At 34.3% G+C, this 27,607-nt stretch overlaps 3 protein-coding genes across 6 annotated transcripts; 1 reads left to right on the top strand and 2 right to left on the bottom strand.

The window, feature by feature from the left end:
• Positions 1–464: 464 nt before the first annotated feature.
• Positions 465–5,032, bottom strand: LOC134279225 (alpha-ketoglutarate-dependent dioxygenase alkB homolog 6-like). Its single transcript, XM_062761573.1, has 6 exons — positions 4,896–5,032; positions 3,813–3,942; positions 3,196–3,242; positions 2,958–3,062; positions 1,657–1,773; positions 465–1,246 (listed from the first exon to the last, which is right to left on the bottom strand). The coding sequence occupies exons 1-6, from the start codon at positions 4,926–4,928 to the stop codon at positions 980–982; spliced, it is 699 nt and encodes a 232-aa protein (XP_062617557.1). The 5' UTR covers positions 4,929–5,032; the 3' UTR covers positions 465–979.
• A 21-nt stretch (positions 5,033–5,053) lies between these two features.
• On the top strand, positions 5,054–14,648 carry LOC134279224 (endoribonuclease Dicer-like). Its single transcript, XM_062761572.1, has 17 exons — positions 5,054–5,151; positions 5,682–5,777; positions 5,986–6,148; positions 6,321–7,762; positions 7,902–8,003; positions 8,237–8,388; positions 8,532–8,673; positions 9,216–9,291; positions 9,393–9,541; positions 9,805–9,981; positions 10,210–10,423; positions 10,768–12,818; positions 12,909–13,111; positions 13,279–13,537; positions 13,831–13,984; positions 14,160–14,235; positions 14,458–14,648. The coding sequence occupies exons 2-17, from the start codon at positions 5,682–5,684 to the stop codon at positions 14,618–14,620; spliced, it is 5,619 nt and encodes a 1,872-aa protein (XP_062617556.1). The 5' UTR covers positions 5,054–5,151; the 3' UTR covers positions 14,621–14,648.
• A 3,038-nt stretch (positions 14,649–17,686) lies between these two features.
• Positions 17,687–26,877, bottom strand: LOC134279222 (serine palmitoyltransferase 2-like). Of its 4 annotated transcripts, none has more exons than XM_062761569.1 (13): positions 26,808–26,877; positions 25,550–25,891; positions 24,504–24,658; positions 24,200–24,345; positions 22,510–22,634; positions 21,992–22,085; positions 21,574–21,679; positions 21,022–21,241; positions 20,807–20,933; positions 20,413–20,548; positions 19,824–19,953; positions 19,526–19,624; positions 17,687–18,976 (listed from the first exon to the last, which is right to left on the bottom strand). In XM_062761569.1, the coding sequence occupies exons 2-13, from the start codon at positions 25,856–25,858 to the stop codon at positions 18,944–18,946; spliced, it is 1,680 nt and encodes a 559-aa protein (XP_062617553.1). In that variant the 5' UTR covers positions 25,859–25,891; positions 26,808–26,877; the 3' UTR covers positions 17,687–18,943. The 4 variants fall into 4 exon arrangements, with proteins under 4 accessions (XP_062617553.1, XP_062617551.1, XP_062617552.1 ...); XM_062761567.1 differs by having other exon boundaries at positions 26,564–26,850; XM_062761568.1 differs by having other exon boundaries at positions 26,630–26,850.
• Between the last annotated feature and the right edge of the window lie 730 nt (positions 26,878–27,607).

Below are 27,607 nucleotides of genomic sequence, written 5' to 3'. Positions count from 1 at the left end.
GTTCAAATGTTTATATTTAAATCACTCCTAAAAAAAAAAGACAATGTAAATCACTCCTAGGAAAATTAAAGACAATGCGCATGTGCTTGATTCACTTCAAAGGGAAATATGCTTTTTCAAAGGGTGTCACTGATTTAAGAGATTATAACACCTGACAGCTAAAAGTTATCAGCATGCGATGCCATTTTAGTAATGGAATGGGAGATGATATAAAATCATTTTGGTGTAATGGAAACTGAAACCAGAAGAACACAACATTGATATCAAGTGAAATCTATGCAGAAGAACCTACCATGAATGATATATGCATTTATGGCTCCAATGCTGAGACAATTTGTAAACGCAGACTAGAATCATTTTTACAAAGCCATAATATTCAGTCATGTATAAATCCTGGGAAATTCTTGTACAGGTGTATATCAAAGAAAAGTCATAAGAATATTAATCTTGAAATTCTTCTATTTTTTTTTTTCCATAAAAAATTATTCGTGTACATTTTCATTTATAATTCAAAAAACACATGTGTTTAACACATGAAATTACGGTAAACAAAAATCAGCTACAATAGTCTACATGTACATGCACTGACATGGACTTCAAGAATTGGATTGCTAAATTAAAATAGCTGTGATCAATCAGTCTGCACTATACATATCAATATGCCTGGATCATATACATGACAGTAGTTAGAGTGTACCAGGAATGGACAATTTTGCTTCCTTTTAAACATAAATCATGATATCCATTATAAAGTTACCTGTACATGTTTTAAAGCAAATGAAAGAAAAATCATTTCTGTGTGAAATTATTAAAAGCATGTTAACTTTGTTATAAGACATGATTTATATCTTGGTACCATTAAAAGCATCTTCTTTTGATTTATCAACGTACAGTAAGTACAATGTTACAAAAATCTGATAACTTCCGGTATATACCCTTGGTACTTTGCAGTTTACACTGACACTAAATCAGAAAGATTTCACTTTTTTCCAAACAGTATTTTAGATTTTAAAACTCTTGGCACATGCCTAATAGTTAGTGAGACTCTAGTGGTTCTGTGTAATTCTGTCACTGACTTATCTATCTCACACTTGTCAATGTTAGCTATTGATTCACTGATTCTGTCTGTAGTCCGTTCACTTATTCCGTGTAAATACGTCCTATACATATCATCACACACAAACACAAGACTTCTTGGTTCCAGCAAGATGGAGGTTAGAAATCGGTCTTCAAAGGAAGTTTCAGGCTGGAAAATACCAGAGAAAATGCTTTTAAAAATCTTCTATAACAAAACCAATATAAATTTGAGGCATTTTCCCACTAATGCTTTATACAAAGCTGCATTTCATTTATACAATTTTGAGCATTTTGCAAAAGCTGCTACATTTAAGATTAAAGTACATGTATAAAGATTTAAATTTTCTAAAGTCAAATAATGTACAAGAATATATTGTTTTGTTAGTTCTTGTATCACATGAATCGATAATTTTTTAAAAGAGTGCTAATGTGTTTTTTTTAATTACATGTAATAAAACTGTAATTTCTTTTTTTATATGTACTTTAGCTTGACTTTACAAAAGATCATATTTTTTGCAAAAGATTAGATTTATTTTACCAGTTTCAGGAAGATTTACAGAAAGGTAGCAGTTAACATACCTTTTCATCACATGACTGATTCTCTGATTTGATTGGATGATAGAACTCCAGCAGTGTATGAGAACCAAGACTTATTGTGGACACAACTGGGAAGAATAGAGAGCCATCCTCATGTGGCTAAAAAGGCAAAAACTTAAAATCATTATATTTCTCAACTTAATTGTCAATACATGTATAGATGCAAAAGATGATTAAACTACCTGAATTAGGTTACAATTTTAAAAAAAAATGTCTGATTAGTAGTGTAAAAGGTAAAGATGTAAGACATCTGATATCTTTTATATTCCAGAATCATTACCAGAAGTCTCTGTTGGGACTGTAGCTCTACTGGTTTGTACTTTTAACCAAGAAAGAAAAAAATAGCAGTTGGACTTGAAACTTTGCAACAGCAATAAATAGAATAATTTTCCTTGATTAAGTTTCTTTTTCAGGCAAGATTGCAATCTCTCTAAAGCTGTAGGAGGATAGCCGTTTAAAAGAAATTTACAGAAAATTCTGATTTGAGTAACCATGGCAACATTGTTATTGAAACCGATAAAAGAATTATGTGTCTTAGTATAGCCTACTTGCAGGGTTCGACACTAACGCTAGCCCGCTGGCCCGGGACAACTGAATACTGGGGTCGGGCTACCAAACATGTCTTTAAACTTGTCCTGCAGGGCTACAGTAAATTTAACCAATTACTCACTAAGAGCAAGAAAATAATTATAATTTACACAAAATATATCTGATAATTGTTAATTTTATTTTCAAACATGTCTTATTATCATAATTATTATTTTTGTAAGTCAAAATGTAAACATCAAATGTGATTCGAAATACCTAAATGATTATAAATATGGAATTTAGAAAAAATGTCTTAGGTACAATCATAGAGTGACATATAATTTTTACCCAAAATAAAGCCAGAATGCAGGATTTTGCATCTCTATTTTTAAAATTTCCCGGGGGAGGCCCCCCGTACCCCACCAGCAGGAGGGGGAAACCCCCTCCCGCACCACCCCCTCGTCGCTTCGCGACTAGGCCACCAGTCTTCGGCTGTTGGACAAGTAATACATGAACAGGGCTAGAAGAAATTAGACATGGCTAGCCCTGCTGACAACTATGGTTTTAAAGTTAGTGTCGATCCCTGACTTGTGTGCCAAGATATATTGAATACAGACCAAAACTGTTGGAGGAGTAGCATTTTTGACAACTAGACGAACAGAAGATGGACACCTTACTCTGACAAGAAGAGCTAATAAGATTTAAATGAAGGCATCTCAGACTTTGTATTCAGCACATAAGCAACAAGTTGATACCATTATTCCTTGCCCAGGTAGATACTCATTGACTAGGACATGATTTGGATGTTTGTTGCCATATAATCCAATGGCAGCAACTTTTTCTGTGTAGATTTTTAACCACTGAAAACAAAAAAAAAAATAGCTGCAGTATTGCAATTGCTTCATAACATTTTGGCCTGTTTATACAAATATATTTTCAGAATTGTAAATATAACTTTAAGTTTTATTTAAAGTAAAACAACCATTTACTTACCTTAGGAATCTCTTCTGCCACCATACCCTTGGGGTGAGGCAAACCACCTATTAAAAAAAATCATAGCTCAGATCTGTGAGATCCATTTCTGTAGAAAATAATATGTTCTTCTACAATAACATTAGACAGATTTTCTACCGTTCTACATGAGTTTTTAAGGATTAATAACCCTTACTTCAAGATCCTGTTAAAAAAAAAAAAAAAAAAAAAAAAAAAAAAAAAAAAACTGTCCCTATTGAAAACTTGTTTTCCTCCTTAAAAAAATCCTAAATTACAAGCAATTTCAATTTTCTCCTGCTTTTTGTAATTAAAAACTTGAATTTTGATGTTTTGGTAATTCATATAGATATGAATAGGGAATAAGCATTCAATATAACCTTATTCAAGGGTATTAAAGTTAATAATAATATAAAACATCAGTTTTTTCCTAAATTTTGCTGTATTTTTATTCCAAATTCCAAATACCCTTCCAAAAGGGTACAGAATCTTTTACCAAAAAGGATCAATCAAGGCTGGTTTGCAGCTAATTAAATGTATCTTCTCAAATACAAGTGTTTATTTTTAAGAATATTTCTTATATAAGTATCTCCATTACCCATATATAAAGGAGTACTTGCCCCAGTTTTGCAATCTTCGGTTGGATAGTTGCGTCCACTTGGGTTTAGGTGCAGAGTTAACCTGATGTAGAAGATATTCTTCCTCCTCTTTGGTTATAAAATTTGGAATATAATAGATAGTTGGTGGTGCCTAAAAGGAATCAAAGGTAGTGCACATTATATAATAGAAGTTTTTACTGAGAATCAGAGATTCAGGCCAGGGGCATATAGTTATTTGGTTTGTCTGTAAAAACTTTTAATAACCTTCAATTTACCTTGAATGGTGGGTTTTAGAAATTTTAAAATTTCATGTGTGCATTCCTTGTGACAAAAACCTTTCTTTTGCTACCATTCTTGACCTATAAGTCTGACCTTTAACCCTGTCCTTAACTGCTATTTTTATTTTCCATACAACAGTGTACAAATTGTGCAATACTTTTCAGTGGATAACAACAATTTTGAATGACCTCATGACCTTGGTATTTGACCTACTTTATAATACTTTAACCTTGTCCATAACTTATGAAAGGCTGGTGCTTCGACTCTATATTTCATATTATTTCATACGTCCCATGACAAAATTAATGTTACTGGCCTCTTTCCCACAACTTTTGACCCAATTTTGTATAACGTCAACATTGACCTTGACCTACTTTTGCAAAAACTTTAACATTGACTAAAACTGTTGGTGCAAAGGCTGACATACACGTATTTTAATTTAATGTTCCTTGTGACTAAATCAACATTTTTTTGGTCAAGACCTTGACCTCCTTTTAGGGAAAATAATCAACCTTGACCATGAGCTGCCATGCAGTGTCATAAGGGGTCATCAGTGTTATACACATACCATATTTGTGTTGTCTGAAACATGTTGAATCAATGTCTCCCTAATGAAAGGGTGCTGATTCTTCGAAGTAAATATACTGAACAGTTTAACATGTTTAACAGTGAATAGGCCTATGGTGCTTGTGCAGACGAAATATTGAATGTCATTCACTTGTCCATCGCTTTCATTCAGACCCCCCCCCCACCCCCCCAAAAAAAATTATTGACACAAACAGAAACTGTGACATCTATTAACAAAGAACCTATACCCATGTATACCTGTTCAACTCTGTACTTCTCTAACTCGTTCATGTCAAACACACCGTCACACGACGGAAACCTGCAGCAAAAAATCAACAAATTTCTTATCGCTTTTCTGATTGGTGAGAATGGGGATATTATCCAATGAAAATATCTGTTTCATTTGACTCACTGGTTGAAAACAATGCAGCAAATCGAGACGATGAATGTGAAACTCAAACCTGTTGAATTAAAATCCTGAGTAAAATAGTAGCCAGCTTCACATATTGCAAAGGTATACAAATGTAGATTGTAACTCGGTAAGATCGTGCGATATGGCGCAGGATGAACAAGTGCTCGAAGTAGTGGGTTATTTATCTTTAACTCGAATTTTCTCTGGAGATGCTCTGTGTTCATCACACAGGCATTTAAATACACATGCTCACTTTTGATCTCAGTATTACTGGTCCCTCAACACTTTTGTGTGATATATTGTCTTGGTTGTGAATTATGAAGATTTTCAAGAAATATGATGCATAATGCAGAGTGCACAAAAAGTCTCCATTATAAATCACATTGTATTAATACCTGTAACCAGAGATATTGAAGGTACCACAGGCCTAATACTTTTATGTGCTAGACCCAGGGACCAGAAATTTTCCTTTCTGCCTGTAATGGTGTTAACCTGCTATAATGGTGTTAACCCAGTTATTCTGGTTCCCCTTAGCCCTCTGTTATGGAAGAAACCCAAACCCCTTTCTAAAAATTGTTTTCCTTATATTTAGGTTATTCAGTTATTGACATTAGAGATTTTCTGTCTTTCAGATGGTTAAAACAGAAACTGGGACCACCAAAAGGTTACCAAGACACCTGAGACATGAGGACATTCCTTCCCACACATTTACTCCCAGGACTTACCAGGTAGCAACAATGAAAAGTGATTAAATGAAAAAGACGTACTTAGCTTCTTAACATTACATAGCAATATATTTTCAAGTTATCCCTTTTTCCTTCAGAATAATGAAAACATACACACTGTCATCCAATAGATTTAAATTGTTAATGAATGTATTTTTTAAGAGTAGAAAATTATGACTGTTCAGTGAAATTTACTCACTTAATGTTTTAGGTGGAACTCCTTGATGCAGCATTGCAGAGGAACACTATTGTTTGTCTGGGATCAAGTGCAGGGAACACATTTATTTCTGTGATGCTTTTAAAAGAGTTTTCCAGTGAGCTTAGAAAAGAACTACAAAATGAAGGAAAAAGAAGTGTAGTCTGTCTTAGCTCAAGTAAGTTTCCAGAGCTTTAAAAATAACATTTCACCAAATTTAATTAATGATAATATATTAATCCTCAGTGTATGATAACATTTTTTTTTTCATGACTGTTTATAAACAAGGATGTTGTTAGTCATGGTTTCACTGCAATTGTTGTTATTGATAATGCCTCCTTTTTTTGCAGATGATGCTATTCAAGAAATGTCACAAGTCATCAAACATCACAGTGATCTTGGTGTAGTCCCATTACCAGAAATGTTAGAAGACAAGTCCAAATTAAGGAAACTGCTTAATGACCATCAAATACTGGTAACAAAGCCATCAGTGTTCAAAGATTTACTGCTGCAAAATATCCTACTGCCAGCTCAACTCAGTCTAGTCATCTTAGAAAACTGTCACCTTATTCTCCAAGAAGACCATCCCTACCAAAGCATTATGAAAAAGATAAATGACAGTGTCCCAAAATCATCTTCCCCAAGAATCCTCGGGCTGACTTCTTCATTCATAAGTCAAAAATGTCAAGATCCAGGGGAGCTGGAAAGCATCATTAAGTCATTAGAAGACGGTCTTTGTGCCAGGGCAGAGACGGCCACGCTAGTTATAGCAGAGAGGTATGGGATTCGACCCAAGGAGAATCTGACATACTGTGATAACTACGAAGATGAGACCGGCACTCTGACAATGTTAGATGATGTGTTAACTAATGCGCTGGACTTTCTGAAGGAGTGTAACATGGAAGATGAAGAGGATGATGACCGTGATCCTAAAGACATTCCTATATTTGTCTTCACCGAATGTCTTAATATTCTTTACACATTAGGCCCATGGTGTGCATCCTGCATAGCAAGCATGTTCATCAACCAGATAGAAAAGGTGGATAAACATGAAACAGTTCCAATCCATAAGAAATTCTTGAGATATTGTTTGACACAGTTAAGAATAGTGAACACTTTGTTTGAACAAAACTTTACACCTAATTATGATGTAGAAGAATTGTTACAGTATTCCACACCTAGAGTTTATGAATTGATTAATCATTTACGTAAATACAAGCCAGAGTATGATTTCATGATTGTGAGTAGTGGGGGTGACATGGACGGGTTTATGGGAGGTGGGGAGGAGGGGGGTCGGGACGGAGACAGTGAGGATGATGAATCAGAGATGTCTGATGATTCGATGATAATGTCGGATGAGGAAACATCTGATAGGTCATACAAAGGAAACGTTCTCCATATTGCTGTTAAAAGGGAACTTGATAGTGAGAGCCAGCAAAAAACTTTAGATCCTTTGAATTTGGACAATGAAAAATACCTGTGTGGCATTGTCTTCGTTGATCATCGCTATGTCGCCTTGGCCATCAATAAATTCTTAGAAGAAGTGTGTTCCTGGGATGAAAATCTATGTTTTGTGAAGAGTCAGCATTTAACTGGTCAAGGGTTGAAAGACAAGAAATCCAAGAAAGGGGGCTGGAAGAAACAAGAGGAAGTTCTGAGGAAATTCAGGCTACAAGATTTGAATTTGTTAGTTTCCACAACAGTTTTGGAGGATGGAATAGATGTTCCCAAATGTAACCTCATTGTGAAGTTTGACCCTCCTCGAACTTACAAGTCATACAGTCAATCTAAGGTGAGAACGTACAAGCAGTTTTTGAAGACAGTGATAATCGGTCATGGAAAATATGAGAATCGATAGATTTTATTGTACTGATTTTAAATATGGTAAATCTATTTTTATTTATGATGTATTATCAATTCTTTTGATTTAGGGACGAGCTAGGGCTAGAGATTCGGAGTATGTTATTCTGGTTGAGGAGAACAGAAGAGAGGCCTTTATAAAGGATTATAATGTGTTCAAAGGAATAGAGAGTGTAAGCTGGGACTTCATAATGAAACTGTCATCTCTATTTCCAAAACTTTTAAGAAGTATACAAATAACCATTACATTTTTGACACATTTTGACTTAGTTAGCATTTCATGTAGATTACCTGTATTTAAGATGTTTAAAATTGTTAAAAAGGAAGGTACATGTACCAGATTTTTTGCAGTTTGTAATTTGATAATGAATGTACATGTATGTTAACCTATTTATTTGTTTTTCAGGTGTTGGTAGGCAGGAGGAATGAGGGTGAGGAGTTAGAGGATGAAGATCATCCTTGTGAGGAATTATCCTCATTGTTACTTCCATACATTCCAAACGCTGATAATCCTCAAATCTGTGTTACTATGGATACAGCTATTGCTTTTGTCAACAGGTTCAAATTCAATCAATTGTGAACTTTCCATGACAAGACTAGAAGTTAATTAATATTTGAATTAATGGTTAATTTTACCATGTACATAAAACGATACAATTAGTGCATTTTGTTTTTATTTGAACTTTACACACATCATGTAGGTATTGTGCGAAGTTACCCAGTGATGCCTTCACCCACCTGACACCAAAGTGTTCAATGCTGGAGACCCTAGGGGAGGAGGGAACCTTTTACACTGCCACCCTGAGTCTCCCCATTAACTCCCCTTACAAACACCCCATCCAGGTAGGAAACAAACTACATGAGTCAATAGGCAAATTTTGTGTTTGTTTTTATACCTGCAGTAATTGTTAAATATTATGAATCACCAGCCCCCCCCCCCACCCCAAAAAAATCAACTCTTCTCTCCCACCTGTTTAAAAAGTAGTGAAGTTAGGACGAATTTTGATTTAAAGCAATATGAGCTGCATTTTTGAAAATTTTATTTTGCTGGTAAAATGTGTTTTTATGATTAATCTGTATGTAATCTAAACCCTTATGATCATTAAGACCAAAATAAAGTTTTAAAATGTTTCAAAAGAAATATTTCTGTACAACCGAATATACAGTATTATATAAGAAATCATTATTGTGCAGGACGACAATAATTCAATTTTGCTTCAATCAAAGCTTATGAAAAGTTCTTCAATAGCAATATGAACAACAGAAGTTTATAAACGTTCTATTTTCCTGTCATTGAAATAGTAAATTACAAATTTGAAATATTTTTTTCCGATGTCAAACATGCAGCTCATATTGCTTTAAAATTTTCCTCATTCTTTTTGCAGGGAGAACCAATGCCGACAAAGAATCTTGCCAAGAGAGCTGTGGCTCTGAAGCTGTGTGAATGTTTACACAAAGCAGGTAATATCTGTCTAAATCCGCAAATACAGTATTAAGAAAGACATTAATCATGCTGCACTTCCAACTGATACAATATTAATTTTGTTAACTTTTAATCAAAGGTGAGCTGGATGATCAGCTGAATCCTGTGGGTAAGGAAGTGTTCAGCCTGGAGGAGGAGGAGGAGATGTCAGAGGTGGAAGATGGGGAAGATTTCAGTGGGGAGGGAAGACCAGGCACCACCAAGAGAAAGCAGTACTACTTTAAGAAGGTAATCAGAATCATATTAAAACATATCCATAAGTTAAGCTTTTTAAGGTTAGCTTTTGTGATGGAGATTAAATAATGTTCATACGGCATAATGAGAATTTTTATTTTCATCTAAAACTACTAAGCAGAGAAGTTGATATTTTAAAAGAATTCAAGAAAACTTCATTGAACTTAATTTTTCATGTATTGAACTGTTTTATACATTTGTAGTTAATTTTCTGAGTTGCAAAACAAGTAGAGACAATTTTCATAATTTTATTTTAGTTAGCTTCCTCATTATTAAAAAGTCATCCCACAACAGAGAAACGCATCTTGTACAGTATAACACTGAATCTGAGCAAACCCATCTCTGATGAACAAAACACTCGGGGTCGGAAAATTTGTGCCCCTGAGGAAACTTCAAGAGGGTTTGGAATTCTTACATCTAAACAGATTCCTCAGGTATGATATCAAGTCAATGCTTTGTTAAAATTGATTCTACTTTGTCTTATATACGAAGAGAGAAAAACAAAGCAAGTCCTCTCATAGCAAAATAAAAATTTACCACAGTCATGTCTATATCCTGCAGAGTGAGAATAAATGAATTTTTGCAAATGCAAACATATTTTCTGGTCATTTATTCAAAAAATTTTGGAAATTTTTGATTAAAAAACATTTTTTTTTCACAAGGTACCAACATTTCCTGTATATACAAGATCAGGGGAGGTAACTGCTTCCATTGACCTCCTCAGCAGTTATGTCCCTTTGTCTGAGGAGGAGTTGAGGAGATTGAGGGAGTTCCACAGGTTCACATTCACCAATGTCCTTCGTCTGGAGAAAGATCCAATGGAGTTTTGTCCTGAGGAAAGTGAACTAGGATACCTCATTGTTCCACTCAATAAAGGTATTCTTTACTTTTGCTCTTCTAAAAAGTTAATTTTAAGTGTTCATCCTAATGGCAGAGCTCATGATTAAAATCATAACAGTTGTCAGGCCTGAAAAGTGTTATATCTCATTGTACAGTCTGAAATATGTTGTTTAGAATTGTTATCTTCTTCTGAGGTGATTTTGCACTATGTCGAAAAAAGAAAAAAAAAAAAAAAAAATCACAAGTTAAATGGTATGAAGCCCCTATCAAAATTCAATGTTTTACTTTGAAGCAGTATAAAATTATTTCTCATTATTGCTGAAATACATGTAGACTTTTTGAAATAGATCTGATTTGATGCATTTATCTCTGGTTTGCAGAAGATGAGAGCAAGGTAATCATTGACTGGGATTTTGTGAAAGAAGTGGAAGACTCCAAATCCCACATCAGAAGGAATATATATGATTCAAAGAGAGAACAATTTATTTTTTCCAAAGAAAGCTATGAGGATGCAGTGGTGATGCCCTCTTACCGCAATGTGGACCAACCCCAGCATTTTTACGTCGCTGAAATCAGGGCCGACCTCAATCCATCCTCCCCATTCCCTTCCCCCGAGTTGTACAAGACATTCAGTGCCTATTACACAACCAAGTATGGATTGACCATTACCAATCAGGATCAGCCATTGTTGGATGTGGACCACACTTCTGCCAGGTTAAACCTACTCACTCCGAGGTACATGAATCAGAAGGGAGTAGCCTTGCCTACGAGCAGTGCAGAAACTAAAAAAGCAAGGAGAGAGAATCTACAACAAAAACAAATTCTTGTCCCAGAACTATGTGAAATCCATGTCTTCCCTGCATCACTGTGGAGGAAAGCTGTGTGCTTGCCTACCATTTTGTACAGGTTGAACTACCTGCTTGTGGCCGATGAAATCCGTGTCAAAATTGCAGAGGGTACTGGTATAGGAATGGTCAAGTTGGAGGAGGGCTTCAGATTTCAGCCATTGGATTTTGGATTTGATCCCAAGGAAGAAATGGAAGAGGGGGAAGGCAGCAATGGAGCAATGAACAATGATGTGAACAATGACTCTGATGAAATGGAAGATGATCTTGTTAAAGAAAAAACAATGAATGGTTGTGATTCACAAACTTCTAGTCATATTGATTGTGATAGCACAGGGTTGTTCTCTTCAGAGAAAGAGGGTGATACAAAGAAAGCAAGCTGTGATACAAAGCAAAATATCAATGCAGCATTCCAAAATGAAAAGGCAGCTAATGACAACTGTGATATTCAGAATAATATGTCTGATAACTCAAAACATGGCAAAAATGGATTTTTGAAAAATAATGAAGAATGGGGCAAAACTTTGCAGGATCAAAGTTCTTGTAAATGTTGGGATAAAGTTCAGATATCAGATAAATCACTTAATGAACTGACAGCAGAATTAAATGAAATGAATATACATATCACAAATAGTCCATCGAAGAACAATCCACACAAACCCATTCTGACAGACTTTCCAGATGTAGGGGTTTTCCAACTTTCAGAGAAGCAGAGCAAAGTTTCTCCAAAGACAGAAGATTCCAATGTGGATGTGAATTTTCCAGTCCTTTCTATTTCTCTAGATGAGGAGGTGGATTTGAGTACATTTGTGGGACCAAGTCCCTGTACCATATTACAAGCTCTAACCATGTCCAATGCAAATGACTTTTTCAGCTTGGAAAGATTGGAGACAATTGGAGATTCCTTTCTGAAGTATGCTATTACTGTGTACTTATACTGTACTTATCCAGGCATTCATGAAGGAAAACTGAGTTACTTGAGGAGTAAGCAAGTCAGTAATTGTAACTTGTACAGACTTGGTAAAAGAAAAGGATTTGCAGAGTGCATGATTTCCACCAAGTTTGAACCTTATGAAAATTGGCTGCCTTCAGGCTATGTCATCAACGACGATAAGAGAAAAGGCCCAGTCCCAAAAGTCCTGCTGATCCGAAACGACCTTGGCCAGCTAGAAAAGGTCAAGGAAAGCAGCATCATTGAGTCTTACTGTCAGGAAAATGCCACCATGAACTGGGTCCCCAAACTTGGAGATGTGACAGATGATCCAAATAGTAAGACAGTGGGAGGAGGGCTTAAATCTGAAGATGGTGGTAGAAATCCTTCCATTGAGGACGAGGAGGAGTTTGAGAGCCAGCTGAGGGAGTTGGAGGCTTTACCTGAGAGGGTGAGGCAGGAGGAGAGGGACCAGGTGGTTATCCCCTACAATCTACAGACCCTCCACAGCATCCCCGACAAGAGTATCGCCGACTGTGTAGAGTCTCTCATTGGATGCTATCTCACCTCATGTGGTAAGAAAGCCGTGCTCAAGTTCATGCACTGGCTGGGATTGAAAGTTCTGCCTCAGAAGAAAAAGGGATCCAATGAAGAGGTAAGCTTAACATATCTATTAGAATAGAAAGCAGAAGTTCAGACAAAATTTACAATAAATACAAAAATGATCTATTATTTTATTTAATAGGCAGAGTTGCTGAGTCTGCAGTGTCCAGAATCTCCATTATTAACTCATGTGCCTGGTTATAACTCAATTCTGTGTCGTCTGCTAGAGGGATATGATATGTTGGAGCAGAAGATAGGATATGAATTTAAAGATAAATCGTACCTTCTGCAAGCCTTTACACATGCTTCTTACCACTACAACACAGTCACTGACTGCTATCAAAGGTAAGTTTTCATTCAGTTTGTCATGCAATTAACCATTGTTAAAACCTGTGATGTTATCTTTCATAAAATTTGAACATGTCAGTATCAGTATTGTTTTATGTGTTAATCAGTGATGGAAAACTTTTCAACAAGCAAGACTGTCTTAATAAAAAGTTTGTGTCCAACAGGTTGGAATTTCTTGGTGATGCTATTTTGGATTACGTCATCACTCGACATTTATATGAAGACTCCTGTAAATACTCACCGGGTGTGCTCACTGACCTGAGGTCAGCACTGGTCAACAACAACATATTTGCTGCCCTGGCGGTCAAGTGGGACTTCCATAAGTACTTCAAGGCCATCTCTCCCCCTCTGTTTGGAGTCATGGAGAAATTTGTGGCCAGACAGAAAGAACGGGAAGATGAAATTGATCTCAGTGATGATGAGGTGTGTTAAAAATTTGTTTATTTTAAAAATATTTAATACCTTATTTGTATATTTAAGATATCAAAATAGAAACTAAGTTGGGAAAAATATTTACTAGATGCCCCACTAGGAAATGTTCTTGGAACTGGACATTTTGCAGGTCAGCTGTATTATCAATTTTGAATTCATAGCTGTTGATGTATATTTTTAGTGTTCTATACAAAACATTACCTTTTTACCCACAGAATTACTGCTAATGATTGTAACACGCAGATAAATAACCAATGGGTAAAAATATGTTGATCAAATTACAGGGTGAAGGAGAAGATGAGGAACATGTGGAACTAGAGGTACCTAAAGCTCTGGGGGATATTTTTGAGTCATTAGCGGGAGCCATCTACCTGGATAGTGGAATGTCCTTAGATACAGTGTGGAGAGTTTACTATCGCATCATGAAACCCCAGATAGGTACGACTTTGCTATATCACCTATAAATATATGAAAATGTTGATTAACTACCGGTATGAATTTTCTTTTGTTTATTTGTGGATACATTCAATAGTATAAAGTTTGTATAGTCTAGTTATACATGCACAATGTACAATGTATGAACAATTGTATTCTTTTTTTTTTCCTCTAAAAGACAAGTACCTGAAAAGTATTCCCAAGTCTCCTGTCCGTGAATTGTTGGAGATGGAACCAGAAACAGCTAAGTTTGAGTAGGTTTTTCTAACAATAAAAATGATTAGAAATAGTACTTTAGTATGTATTCATTATGCTTAAACTATGTAAGTACACTATTCTATATCAGTATTAATAAAATCAGGAATTCTGTGTGTACTGTATGATTAAAAAATGTATCAGTGTTTTTATCTTGTCACCTTTTTGATTAATGTGGAAGAAACACTTATAAAAAAAAAAAAATGTTTTTATCATTTCAGAAAACCAGAGAGGACATTAGAGGGCAAGATTAGAGTGACAGTCAATGTGGTAACCAAGGGAGTGTTTACAGGGGTGGGTAGAAACTACAGGATCGCTAAAAGTGCCGCGGCGAAGAAAGCCTTGCGATCTATCCGGGCCATGCAGGCTGGCGGGCTCATCTAAAAATAGAATTATTGGTGCTTGATATACAGATAAAGGTCATGCAGGAATATGACCATGTGTCAAAATTGCTTATAGTGCTGTATCATTCAGAAAGGGGAATGTGCAATGGATATTCTCTATTGGAATTATGCAATACACATGACTTAGTGCTCAAACTCTTGATATACTGTACGTGTGTCAGATTTATATGAAACTGTTGAAAATATTATACCATCACTCAATAATTTTGCCAAAGTATATTTAACGGTTACAATTACTGGTAATTCTATAATATCCAGCAATAGATTAGAGTAAAAGATTAACGGTTGCAATTACTGGTAATATCCAGCAATAGATTAGAGCAAAAGTTTATGGCAGTGCAGATCTGAAAAATTCCATTATTGTTCTTTGGCTGGCATAATACTTAAACAGTGCAAGTAAATTGTGTGTTAGTAAGTTAATTAATTATGTTACTATCGTATTGCTGCCAAACATTATACATTATACAATGTACTTGTTCATGCACTCCTCTCTTTCAGCTCACCTGAGCTGAAGGCTCAAGTGAGCTTTTCTGATTGAATTTGTTGTCATTTTGTTGTTGTAAACTTTTCACATTCTCACCTTCATATGAAGAACCACTGGACCAATTTCAACCAAACTTGCCACAAAGTATTCTTTGGTAAAGGGGATTCAAGTTTGTTTGAATGAAAGACCACACTTTCTTCCAAGGGCAGATAATTATGATTTTGTGAAAAATTTATGGTAAATATCTTCTCAAGAACCACTTTGCTTAAAAAAAAATAAAACTAATGTGGTTGGGACCACATGAGCATTAAACTTTTCAGTTCTGAACTTCAAGTTTGTTCAAATCATACCCCCCCCAAACAACCACTTTTATATTTAAACTTTTCCTTACTGAACCAATTTTTGCTTTTTCCTAGACAAAGTGCTCAGGTGAGTGATATGGCCTGTTGGCCTCTGGTTTGATATACATTTGTATTGCCAGATTAACCAAAGGTTCAAATCAGGTATTCATTATCTAATGAAATTCCATACAGTTATTTTACCCCTGCTCCAAAAGAGAGGGGGATATGTTCTTTAATCCTTGTGTGTTGATCTGTGTGTGTCCTTCAGTCTGTAACCAATTTTTGTTGCAGTTTTCTCAGCAAATACTCTTTGCAGATGCTTGAAATTTTATCACATTCTATGTTTTGGCAAGCCATGTGATGGGTTTTAATTTTGTATAAATTCTGTGTCAACTTCCAGTTGCTCCCTGCATCTGTCTTTATATTACACATGTATATTGTTTTCTAAGCAACTACTCAAGGCAATATCAAATCATGACAATACATATTTCAAGCTCACTGTTAGATTTATACAGTGTACAAAGAATCTTGCAGGTCAGTTTGTAGGTGGAAATCATAATGACCAAAGAACTTTTATAGGGACAATTCCTTAACTAAGCTTTTTTAAAGAAGTGAACAACTGTTTATAACAAATGTATGTACATGTAATAACAACTGAGTCAAGTTTATTTCATATCAATGGTGAAATGCTGTAATTTATCCTTTTTGAATGAAAGGCAAAACAGCCAAAAAGGAACACCAACGTAAACGTAATACACAGAAAATTCAATTTTTGAATTTATTAGAGAAAAATTAATTGCTTTTTAAAAAATCTTTTCTCAAACTGGGCCAGGAAAGACCAAACTCATGTGGAATCATTGTTAGGTAGTGTAAATTCAAGTTTTCTGGTCGAAAAGTTTTACATAAATATATATGTTAAAAATCTTCTTCTATTGAATTTCATGTGGATACAGGTAGTATATATATGTAACAAATTTTACATAGGAATATATAGGAAAAATTTTAAAATCTTCTTCTCTTGGGCCAGGAAAGATGCTGTGGAATCATCATTTTTGCAACAACTGCATATCAGGGTGGGGCCAGGCTTTGCATGCTCAATATATAGGAAAAATCTTTAAAAATCTTCTTCATCAGTGGGCCAGGAAAGATATGTGATTTAATTTGTTTGTTCATACATGGCCAACCAAGTTTTACATAGGAATATATAGTCTTTATCTTCTTCTTAAAAACCACTGGGCCACATTTAAACTGTTTGTCAATTAAATTTTTAAGAATATATAGGAAAAAGCTTTAAATTTTTCTGGGCCAGGAAAGATGCTCTTTAATTTCTAGTGTAGATTCAAGTTTTTTCATCATGACCCCCCAGGCTAGGCTCTATTTTACATAGGATATATAAAACCTTTTAAAGTATTTCCTTTGATTAGTGATATTTATATGAATCATCCTCAGGTAGTGTAGATTCAAAATGGTTAATGCCTGGAGGGGGGGGTCATGGTTGAAGACCGATGTGCTCAAATTGTTTTCTTTCATGAAAGGCAAAACAGCCAAAAAGGAAAACCAACGTAAATGTAATATGCAGAAAATTCAATTTTTGAATTTATTTCAATTTTGAAACAGGACTCTGTACTATGCATCTTCTGAAAAAATACATAAATTATATGTTAAACTGGTGTCTATTAAATTTTGTGATACCGATATATATATGTACTAACAAATTTGATGTTTAAAATTTCTTCTTGGTGCTGCATTTTTGCAACAACTGCATATCAAGGCTTTGCATGCTCAAATATTCATTCCCATCAGTTATGTGATTTAATTTGTATACATTTCTGTCAGTATATGTACATTTAAACTGTTTGTCAATTAAATTAAGAATTCAAATTTTATGTGCTCTTTATTTTCTTAATTCATCTTTCTATTAAGGATTAAACAAAGTATTTCCTTTGAATGAAGAATGGTACAAAAATAGAACTTCTCTTCATGGTTGAAGACCTAGTTGTCAAATTGTTTTCCATTTCATTTGTCAGCATAAATGCATTTCTTGTTGACCTGATCAAGGCCATATGGAAAAGTATCGCTACATTTACAATAGCATGTTCTGGCCACCTTGTCAAGAACTGACTGCACACACAGTACCCAGTTAATTTCTGGTTTTTGATATCCAACATCTAGTTATGAATGGAAGAGACAGAGTTATATATGTATCACCATTGTCAGTAGATAGCTTTTATTGAGGTCATTTATTGAACTCTATATATACATGAATATAAAAATACAGGATCTGTGATCTGCTTAAAGCACCTTCTCATTACATTAGAATAATTTATGTTGCATGTAATCTCATATAATGAAGGAGATTCAAAGTCAAACAATGAACCACATGACTCATTCCCAATCATAATTTCTCTGCCATTTCCGTAACCACAAATACTGTAGTCAGTTTTTTTTTATCAGTTACGGAAAAAGGAAGTGTCAGCAGAATAGACAAATTCCATTTACCCTCAACAGAAAACAAGCTTAAGACTATGTGATAATGGTGTTAATAGCTGTTCTACAGAGTAATGCATGTATTTACAAAATAAAACTATGCATTATATGCTTGATTATACAAATGTATCTTTTAAAAAATAAGATGGAAGAAGCTTATCACATATCACTGAAAACTCCCTTACAAATGCAAAACTATTTAAATATAAATAAATAATAATGAAACTATGAAGTTAAATGTAATGATATACTTGTAACATAAAATGATATGAACTATTGAAAAAATAAAATATACAAAGCCATTTCAAAACAAAATATATCTTTCTTTCCATATAACGCATGTAGATAAAAACATTTTAAAAACAACCTGATAAGGGATGTAAGAAAAGCAAAAAAATTATAAACACACATTGTATTATAAAAAAGACCTTGATTAAAAAATTCAATTTTCCTTAAAAAAGATCCTTAAAAAAAATTAAAGCTTTGAAATAAATAACTTTCAGTTACTGATACATATACTGTACATGTACATTGTACACCATATATTAAAAGAGGTCCTCCAATGTAAAACAAAATCTGAACAAAAATTTTACACAACATTCAAAATTAATTCTTTGAGTATAGAGTACAAAAAAATGTAGAGTTCTGCTTCATAAATTTATTATAGAGCGGATAGCTTATCTCTATTTTGTCAGGTATAATTTTATTGAAGAATTTTAAATCAACAAAACTTTAATCCTCCATGAATTTTCTGTTTCTACTTTATATAAGTTATGTTTACAAATATTAATTTTTTTTTTATTTTGTTCATCTTTGGTGTGCTTCTTTGAAGGCCACATAAGTTTACATATATATAAACATGTACAAGTACATGGACAATAAGAATACAAAAAAGAATGAAAAAGCTTGAGGTTGAATCCTACTGCAGCTCCTGAACTATGAACCTGAATGCGGGGACTAGATAAATGCTAATTTATGTTGACAATATTTGTCATGACCCCTCCACTGCATTCTCACTGTCATCCTGAAGAAAGAAAGGTTCTTTTTCAAAACAAACCAAGTAAAATAAAATGTACTGTGCATAAAATTGTTGTGCTATTTCTTGTTAACTTTATTAAATATTTACATTTGCCAATGTCTTTCCTTATATGACGTACAATACTAAAAAAATGACATTCAATTTTCAATGACATGCAGTCAGACATGACATGATCAGACTTTCTTGCGTATGGAAAGCAAACTGCGCGAGATATTTGGAAAGTCTTGACTGTGACGTCATATGACGTCGTATTTATAAGTTATGTTACATTCAATAGCAAACTCTAAAAAGAGCACTTTGTCTTTGTAATGTGAATAGAAATAAAAATATTTGGGCGTTATAGAATTTGATCACGTGACCGACTTTATGTCATATCCCAATGACACTCTAAAAATGATATCTTATTTCTTAAATCTCTCATCCAATTCACATGTAACAAGAATTTCATGTGATACCCCCCCCTCCCTCTTCCAATTACTTTTTCAGTAACTTTCAATAATTAAAACTTAAATCAAAAATGCTTTCAACAATTACCTCTACCAGAGAAACATCATTTTCAGAATAAGATGGCGGGGCTGCCTTAGAATATTTGATGGCTAGAAGGTCTCCAATGTCACTAGTAATGTGAAGGGCCTGCAACAAACAATATTTGCATCAATCTATGTTCAGATCTATTAAAATATTTGTACAATATAAATGAACTTTTCAAGAAAAAGCGGATGCACTGAAAATAATAACAATGGTACCATACATAAATCGAGTAATTTCTGGCTTTGAAAAATAATTTCTCACCACAAGACACTGAAAAACAATATCCCTAGTAGCAGCCTACCTCGTCTAACATTTCCTTGGTATGGGAAGCTGACAGACAGAATCTGGCCCGACATTTTGTCATCGGGGTGGCTGGGAAACCTACGACAACCACACCCATCCCCCTCTTCAGCGCCTCTCGGGAGAATTTTCTGAAAATCGAAGTGACAGTTTTATTAGAAGGTCTCTGAAAAAGGGCATTCTCTTGCTCTTTAACATTTATTCTCAATAAAACACTTCAATTCAGTTTGAATTCAAATATTTGGCAGCATGCACATTGTGTAAAAGATAAGTAGTTTTTTATGCAAAGATTTTTGTAATATTGGCAATACTGTATACAGGGTTATTTTCGCCCCGTGTTATTGTCACCCTTTTACAATTTTGTACCATTTTAAATTCGCCCAGTTATAGTTTCCTTTAAGAATTTATACTGTATTCTTTGAATTCACCTAGTTTTAAATTCGCCCAAATGAGGATAGGGCGAAAGGGGCAAAAATAAAACAGGGGCGAAAATTTCCCTGTATACAGTAATTTGGCAATGTTTTCCTTTCGCAAACTCTACAGATATATTCACATTTCTGTCAACAAATGTATACATCCAAGATGCTTACGCTATTTTGGAAGGCATAAACATGAGTAATGGCACCACAGGGGAATCTTTGTTTCCGTACAATATAAAGCCCATCTCCTGAAGCCGCCTCCTGAAGTAGCGCGTGTTCCATTTCAACTGCTGGATTCTCTTCTCACCTGGAAAAATTTAAAATTGAAAAAATTTGGGTTCTTTCAGTTGATAAATCTCACTTTGCAGGGACATGTTTGTTAAATGCCTATACAATCTTTTTAGTGTTTTTGGTGACCTACTATTGTGTAACAGATGATAAATTTTGGATAAAGTTACTTTCAGCATACAGAGAAAAGGATATGCAGTCTTGATCATTATACATACATGTATATCTGATAACGATCTATACCATTTTTCATGCTTATTCTGAAACTCTCTCATACCTTCTCTGGTTCCATCTCTGCCCAGCATGATTTTCATGGAGGAGAGGATTTGTTGAGCAATGCCAGGGGCCATACTGCTGGAATAGATGGCTGAATGGGAGTACAGTCTAATGTGGTTTACCAAGGCCTGTCAACAGAAAATACAAGGTTAGCTGTTTCAAAGTAGATGGTAAAAATGTTCAAAAATTAATATAAAGAACATAATTATACAATACCTTTGATCCACCAATGTATCCCCCAACCGCACCAAAACTTTTGGTAAATGTCCCCATCATGATGTCTACATCTCGGGGATTGAGCCCAAAATAATCCACCACTCCCTTCCCATGGGGTCCTATGGCACCTATACTATGGGCTTCATCTAAATATAAATAGGCTTTATATTTCTTCTTCAAATTGAGCACCTCTGGCAATTTCACAATTGAACCTTCCATACTGCAAAAGATACAGAATCAAAATTGAATACTCTCATGTAAAGAGTATAGAAATACAGCTACATCACAAATATTTTACTCACTTAAACAAGGAGTAAAAAAATTTATGAAGACAAGAAGGCCAGATTGCCAAAATTTAAAATTTTCTTCATTTGAAATAAAAATATGCATAAACAAGAAGGAGTTAAAGCATCTCCCTGCAAATACACAGTTGTTTCCCTTTTCAAATTTTGAAATTCTCTAAGAATATGAAGTATGCCAAGGACATTTGTCTAATTATTTTTAAACTAAAAGAATTTCCAATCAAAGATCTTTGTTTCTTTCTTTCATTACCTATAAACTCCTTCCACCACAATTAAAATCTTTTTCCAAGGACGATGTGTTCTGGGCTGTTTATCTACAATCGCCTCTCGTAGTTTTTTCTCTAGATCTTTCATACCTGTAGAGAGTAATTATCAACTTAATCAATGTACATTAAAGGCATGTGAATCATTTGATACCTTTGTTTCAGATTACCAGTACAGCTAAGAATTTCTAAATTACCGACATACAAGCAGTAAGACTACAAAAACTTATAGTTTGAGATTTAAAAACATTTTATTGATTGATGTACATGTATCTATGAAAAAAAAATAAAACTATAACATATTTATCCTTAATCAATATAGTTTCCTAGCAGCTGTTTCCAAGTAATTATTTTACAATCAGTGGGCTTGTTATGTTAATCAGGTATTAGTCACTATTTACTCACAGTTGTGTTTGAAGGTTCGTATTTTGGCACCAGAGAGACGACAACCCAAAATCAGAGACGCATGATTTAGTTCATCACTCAATATCAAGCAACCCTGATTAAAAAAGAGAAAGTTCATCTATCTTATCTGATCTTAGCTAATTGTACCAGTATTTTGTAACAATGCAAGTTGCAAGGTCTTGTTGACTCTATATTTTCCATTAAGAGTATATTACATGTAACACCAATTAGCAAAAATAAATTTGATAAATTAATTGAAGCTTAAAAATTATTTAAATATACAAATAAAACCCAGAAAAAAATTAATTGAAATTCTCAATTAAATGCAATAATTTAATCAAAAAATAAAATTAATGCATTTTTTAAATAAAACATTAATGAAATACAGAGTTTATTCCTCCACATTCACCTTACATGTTTAGGTCTTAAGCCCCAACATTTAAAAAAAAAAACATGTACAAATTGTTTTAGTCTTTTTATCTACAAACACTTAATATATCTATAGATAAATAACTCACCTTTCCAACAAGTGAAGGAATATTCATAGAATTTGTAGCGAACCCCATAGGCACTGTAAAGGCGTCCTCCACTCCCAGATAATCGGCCACGAGGTCGTCCATCTGTTTGTGTAAGTCCAGGTAACCTAGAACAGGAGGAAATGGGATCATGCCATAGGTTGTAAGAGCTACCAGTATGTCAGCATTTTCCTTATTCTTCATTGCAATGACAAAGATCACAAATATAATCTTTTATTTTTATAATTCTTTATACAAATATTATATATTCTAATTATACTCTATAGTTAAAAGATGTATCTATAAACTCTGCCTTTGAGGAACAATTTCAATCTCAATTTGTTCTTGTAAAAAAGTATTTAAGAAATGATATATGCATTTAATTCATGGATTTTATTTATGTAAATATGAATTGTTTTGAACTGATTAATTTGATAAAGAATGATCGAATTACATTGTGTATGCATGCAGCATCATATAGAGAATAATGTTAATTAATTCATAACAAAAGTAATTAACATTTCCAGAAAGCATGTTTCATATAATATTCCATGTTTTCAAAATAAGCTCGACCTTTAATGTATAATGGTATATTATATAATTATATTTAGCAAGAATTAAGAGTGTGTATGTCATATGAATTTTGAATGACCTTGAACATGGATGAGTCATACATTGATGCAGTCTATAGCCAATAGCTATAATTACCAAATAATCAAAATCCGTATCAAATTTGCCTGGACCTGACAATGGAACATACAGCCCCATTACTAAGGTATAAGCTTATAAAAATAAAAGCTTAGGAAGTAAAGTACATGTAGTATTAGGATTATAATTTGTCTTATACTGGAGAAATGAGAGTCTGATAAGATTACTAACAAAAATTATAGAAGATACAATCCAACTTTCATCAATAACTTAAAAAACCCAACTTAATGGTCATGATAAAAGCAAAATGAATAAGTTTAACTGTGTATATTTTATATTTTCAATCAAGGATTCATAATAATAGGGTTTAAAGTGTCAAAAAGTATGTTGTATAGATTTTATAATAAGGGTTGATTGCACAAAGACAGAATTTTGAACGACTCATATAAAGTTGACAATGCCCTAATATTATAGATATTAATTATTTGCATCATTTACAACCAACCAAAGTCCAAAAAATATACCAATTATAGATGATGAATATATCACTACCGGTAATTGTCATAAAACATTATTCATCTGAGCAATTTTCTCCAAATACACATTTTTAAGTATTTTTTTGTATACTAGGTAACACAGTTTACAAAGTTTTTAGCATGTGTAGTTTTAAGTATATCGATCTCTAAGAAATGAGAAGTATTTGGGTACCATAATGTACATGCATCTCTTTAAATAAGCCCAATATGATGTTGAATACCAAAGAATTAGTGCTCTCACCCAACCAAGTCAAGAATCCATTTCTCTCAAATCTTTTTGTCATTTTGAAATTCAAAGTTCTAATATAACTTCAGTACATTTCTGACCAAAAGAAAGTGTACTAGGAACTTCAATACATTAATCAAGAATATCCTTTAAACAGTCCAAAATAATCTATCTTTGAAGAAATGAAAGTCCCACAGGAACTTTCCACACGTTCAGACTTTACAAAAACAATATCACTTTTACTGTACATGTTTACAGTATGTTTTATTAACAGAGCTCTCACCAAATTCCTGGCGACTGGCACAAACACTGACTCCGTAATTTTTTATGGTTTCTTCTACCTCCTCAGCGCAAGGTCCTGAATTCTGAGAAAATCCCAGATAATTGTAAGAGCCAAAGTTTAATACAGTGGTTTGTTTCCCTGTGTAGCTGTAAATGATGAAAAAAAAATTCAATTCCTAATTCACATATTTGCCACATTTGTTTCAAGTCTCTCCCTATCTCTCATCTACCTATATTATATCTATATATGTATACATTATCAGCATCATAAAAGCCACTTATATTCAAATAAAAAACTGACTTACTAGAAATGCCAGCCATTGTCTTTACTCTCTCGATCCATGACAGTCATCTTGGCCCCGGGAACACTACCGACAGGCCGACAAAAACAGTCCTGAATGCGGCGGTACACGTACCAAGAGTAAAAGCTCTCCCATGTCTGATACAAAGGCACAAATCCCTGGAACATTGGATTAAAACTTCAAACATGCTATAATATTTGGGAGGCAAATATAATTTTCTCATTTCACTCTTTTCCTGGCTTTCAGCAATTGGGCAAAAATGCAAGGGAAAGAGAAATTGAGGGCAATAACAGAACAAAGGGGCTATAACTCCTGATCAGGGTCTCTTTAAGAAGAGTGTTTGCAAAATAACTCTTGAGGAAGTGTAATACAACAAAGCAAGGGGAAAGATGTGAGGGGACAGTGAAACTAGGAAAGTAAATGCAACTAAACGTAAAGTGAGCATTGAGCTTATGAAATGATACTCCCTCCCTCAGTGCTAAGGGAAATCCCAATTATCTGTCCAATCAAAAGTTAAAATAGAAAGCACTAATGCTATAAAGATGTGTGAGAGTTTCATTAAATTTTATATAGTGGAGTAGGTGGAGTTAGGAATAAGAGACAGGTACCCTAGCTAATATTATAAAAGGAAGAAAAACAAAGTCCTTTACACATGCTTTGCAATATGTGTCTGATCAAAATGTAAAATAGGGAATTTATAATGCCATTATATTGTAATAAAGAGTTCATTAGTGTTTGAGGGGACCATGCGGCCCCAAATCATGGTTGTAGGAACCAGGGACTTGTCCCCCACCCTCAAAAATTTTGTTGATAAATTAGAATACTATATATATATAGAAAACATAGCTACTATATGCTCATGCCCCCTCAATAAAAACATCTGGTGAACCTTTTTTGCTTGTCAAGGAATTTTTGGCATTTGATACTAAATGCCCCAAAGTGAAAATATATGGCTGTGCCCCCCCCCCCCCCCCCATGAAATTGCTTCCTACTGGCCTGCAAAGTATACATCAAAGTTTTATGATACATGTGTATTAATTAAAACTTACAGGAATTCTTGGCTCTGCAACACCTTTCACAACTCCAATCCCAATGCTCTTAAAGAACTCTCGTACATGTCCAACAGCCACTAGAATGAGGTACCCAATGTATGTAGATATGGCAGCAGGCATGGGAGTTTCTTCAAAAGATTCAAAAAAGTCATTCTCCCACGTCACGTTACTGTCTTCAACAGCTTGTTTTGTTTTCAGGTGGCATCCATTTGAAAGTTTCCCACCATTTTGCACTCCGATCAGCGTCTTACTTTTGCCATGAATATTGTTCTCACTTGGCATGTATATAGTTTCCACCATAGTCATTTCTCTCTGTTATAAATGAGGCTAAATTCTCATCTAAAAAATTTTTAAAAATACCAAACTACAAAATGCAATTCATTATAATAAGTAATATATAAAAACATCTCTTAAGAAATAAATTACAGGTGGTTTTGTGGTTTGGAAAGGCTAAAGTATTCCATAATTTTGTAGTATGCTGCAAACACAGAATATTTTTCATACCTCCTACCTTCTTAAAAACAATTTTTCCGTCTTGTACACCACAGGCTGTCACCGCAGGTGCCCTTATATTATTATCAGCTGTTTTAGATTGCATAGGCCAGAAAATAAATCGTTATCTCGAGGAAATTAATGATCTTTATAATTGCTTACAACTCGATAAGTACTGTAAGTTAAAAGGCCTGTCACGACTGGGGATCGTGAACTATACAAATGGGGCGTTACCCAACGGTCGCTGTTCAGACAGTCTGACATTCTTTAATTTTTGGGATGAGACACCAACAACATATGCACATACTTCTAAGCATGTTTTTTTTCTCTCTAAATTCAGTAAAACCTTATTCATTGATAGCGCATCTCACATAAATTTAATGATAACAGGATAAAGTCTTAACAAATGCTTAAAAAATATTTTTACAAGTTTCCAGATTGTCCAGGCAGCATTCTTTCATTCAATTCAACAACGCTGATATCATAATAACAGCATGCCCCCGGGCAATACGACCTTACCTCAATAAACAATTGACACCGACAATACCACATCCTGCTACTGTTTAATTGTTATAAGATGCTTACAAGTGACCGCATTCTTTTGTTACGTGCACTAACGAAAAGGTGGGTGGGGCGTTTTAAAAATCTTACCAGTGGTTCCTCATCTCTCCCGGGGATAAGCTGGTTGTTACTGTAACATGTTTATAAATCCTGATATTTGTAACACGTATCACACATGTTCACTACGAGATAAAGCTCTTACCACTAGGTTCAACCAATCGCCTGAGTTAGCTGGCGGGGAGTCATCGTGCGACTGTGCGCGGTATATGGGGGTTATATAAGGTAACAAAGCTCCCACACACTATCACAGCAAACATTACCAATTAACAAACACAAAAGTTCGCAGTGTCATTTTATTAACTGCAATTTAACCCTCTCCTTAAAGATAGATAAAGAAATAAATTTAAATAAATAAATCTTCAGAAAACAAGGTGTGCTCTGTAAGACTGATGATCCCTCTTGTCGGAATAAAAAAAACTCAAATGAATATCAAGAGGAAAAAAATGTTAGAACCCCAAGAATTTGTCACTAGAAATACACCTGTGAAACATGAAAGCCCTTGCATTAACCATTCACAGACATCAAGTAAAACATCTGGAATATTTTAGCTTTGTGAGCAATGCGTGCAGACCCCCCCCCCCCCACTAGCAAAGTCCAGACCAAAGTCCATTTTTTAATACAGAAGTGTATGTGAATATGAGAAAAGGTCCCATAGTCTGCCCAATCAAAACACAATGGTACAATTGTAAAAAAAAAAAAAGTCTTTGAAAGTCTTATTTAATTATACTGTATAGGAGTTGCAGATACTTATACCAGAAGCGAGTGTCCAAGAATAGAAATGTCCAGGCTTTGTTAAAGAAATCCAAATTATCTGTCCAAATAGGAGGTCACAATGGCACTATCTAAATTAATCTAGATACCTGGTTACATACCTGGCAAGGCGGAGCCTAGTCAGGTATGAAATTTACTAACCAGGTATCATCCCATCCTAAGAAAGTCTCA

Source organism: Saccostrea cucullata, unplaced genomic scaffold (assembly GCF_032062105.1).
Source record: "Saccostrea cucullata isolate Sc308-1 unplaced genomic scaffold, CSIRO_AGI_Scuc_v1 ctg604, whole genome shotgun sequence".
NCBI lineage: Eukaryota > Metazoa > Mollusca > Bivalvia > Ostreida > Ostreidae > Saccostrea > Saccostrea cuccullata.
The sequence above is the reverse complement of the archived record's forward strand: the minus strand, read 5'-3'. Positions and strand labels throughout refer to the sequence as shown.

Excerpts from the sequence above, each read along its gene's own strand:
- LOC134279225 (XM_062761573.1), bottom strand. The coding sequence starts at position 4,928 with ATGAACGAGTTAGAGAAGTACAGAGTTGAACAG. Across the intron at positions 1,774-2,957 it reads TACCTGGGCAAGGAATAATG|CCACATGAGGATGGCTCTCT; the intron begins GTATCAACTTGT and ends TTGCCTTTTTAG. Across the intron at positions 1,247-1,656 it reads ATCAGTCATGTGATGAAAAG|CCTGAAACTTCCTTTGAAGA; the intron begins GTATGTTAACTG and ends GGTATTTTCCAG.
- LOC134279224 (XM_062761572.1), top strand. The coding sequence starts at position 5,682 with ATGGTTAAAACAGAAACTGGGACCACCAAAAGGTTACCAAGACACCTG. Across the intron at positions 10,424-10,767 it reads CATTGTTCCACTCAATAAAG|AAGATGAGAGCAAGGTAATC; the intron begins GTATTCTTTACT and ends TCTGGTTTGCAG. Across the intron at positions 13,538-13,830 it reads TTGATCTCAGTGATGATGAG|GGTGAAGGAGAAGATGAGGA; the intron begins GTGTGTTAAAAA and ends ATCAAATTACAG.
- LOC134279222 (XM_062761569.1), bottom strand. The coding sequence starts at position 25,858 with ATGACTATGGTGGAAACTATATACATGCCAAGTGAGAACAATATTCAT. Across the intron at positions 24,659-25,549 it reads TTGCAGAGCCAAGAATTCCT|GGATTTGTGCCTTTGTATCA; the intron begins GTAAGTTTTAAT and ends CCAATGTTCCAG. Across the intron at positions 21,242-21,573 it reads GTGGTGGAAGGAGTTTATAG|TATGGAAGGTTCAATTGTGA; the intron begins GTAATGAAAGAA and ends TATCTTTTGCAG.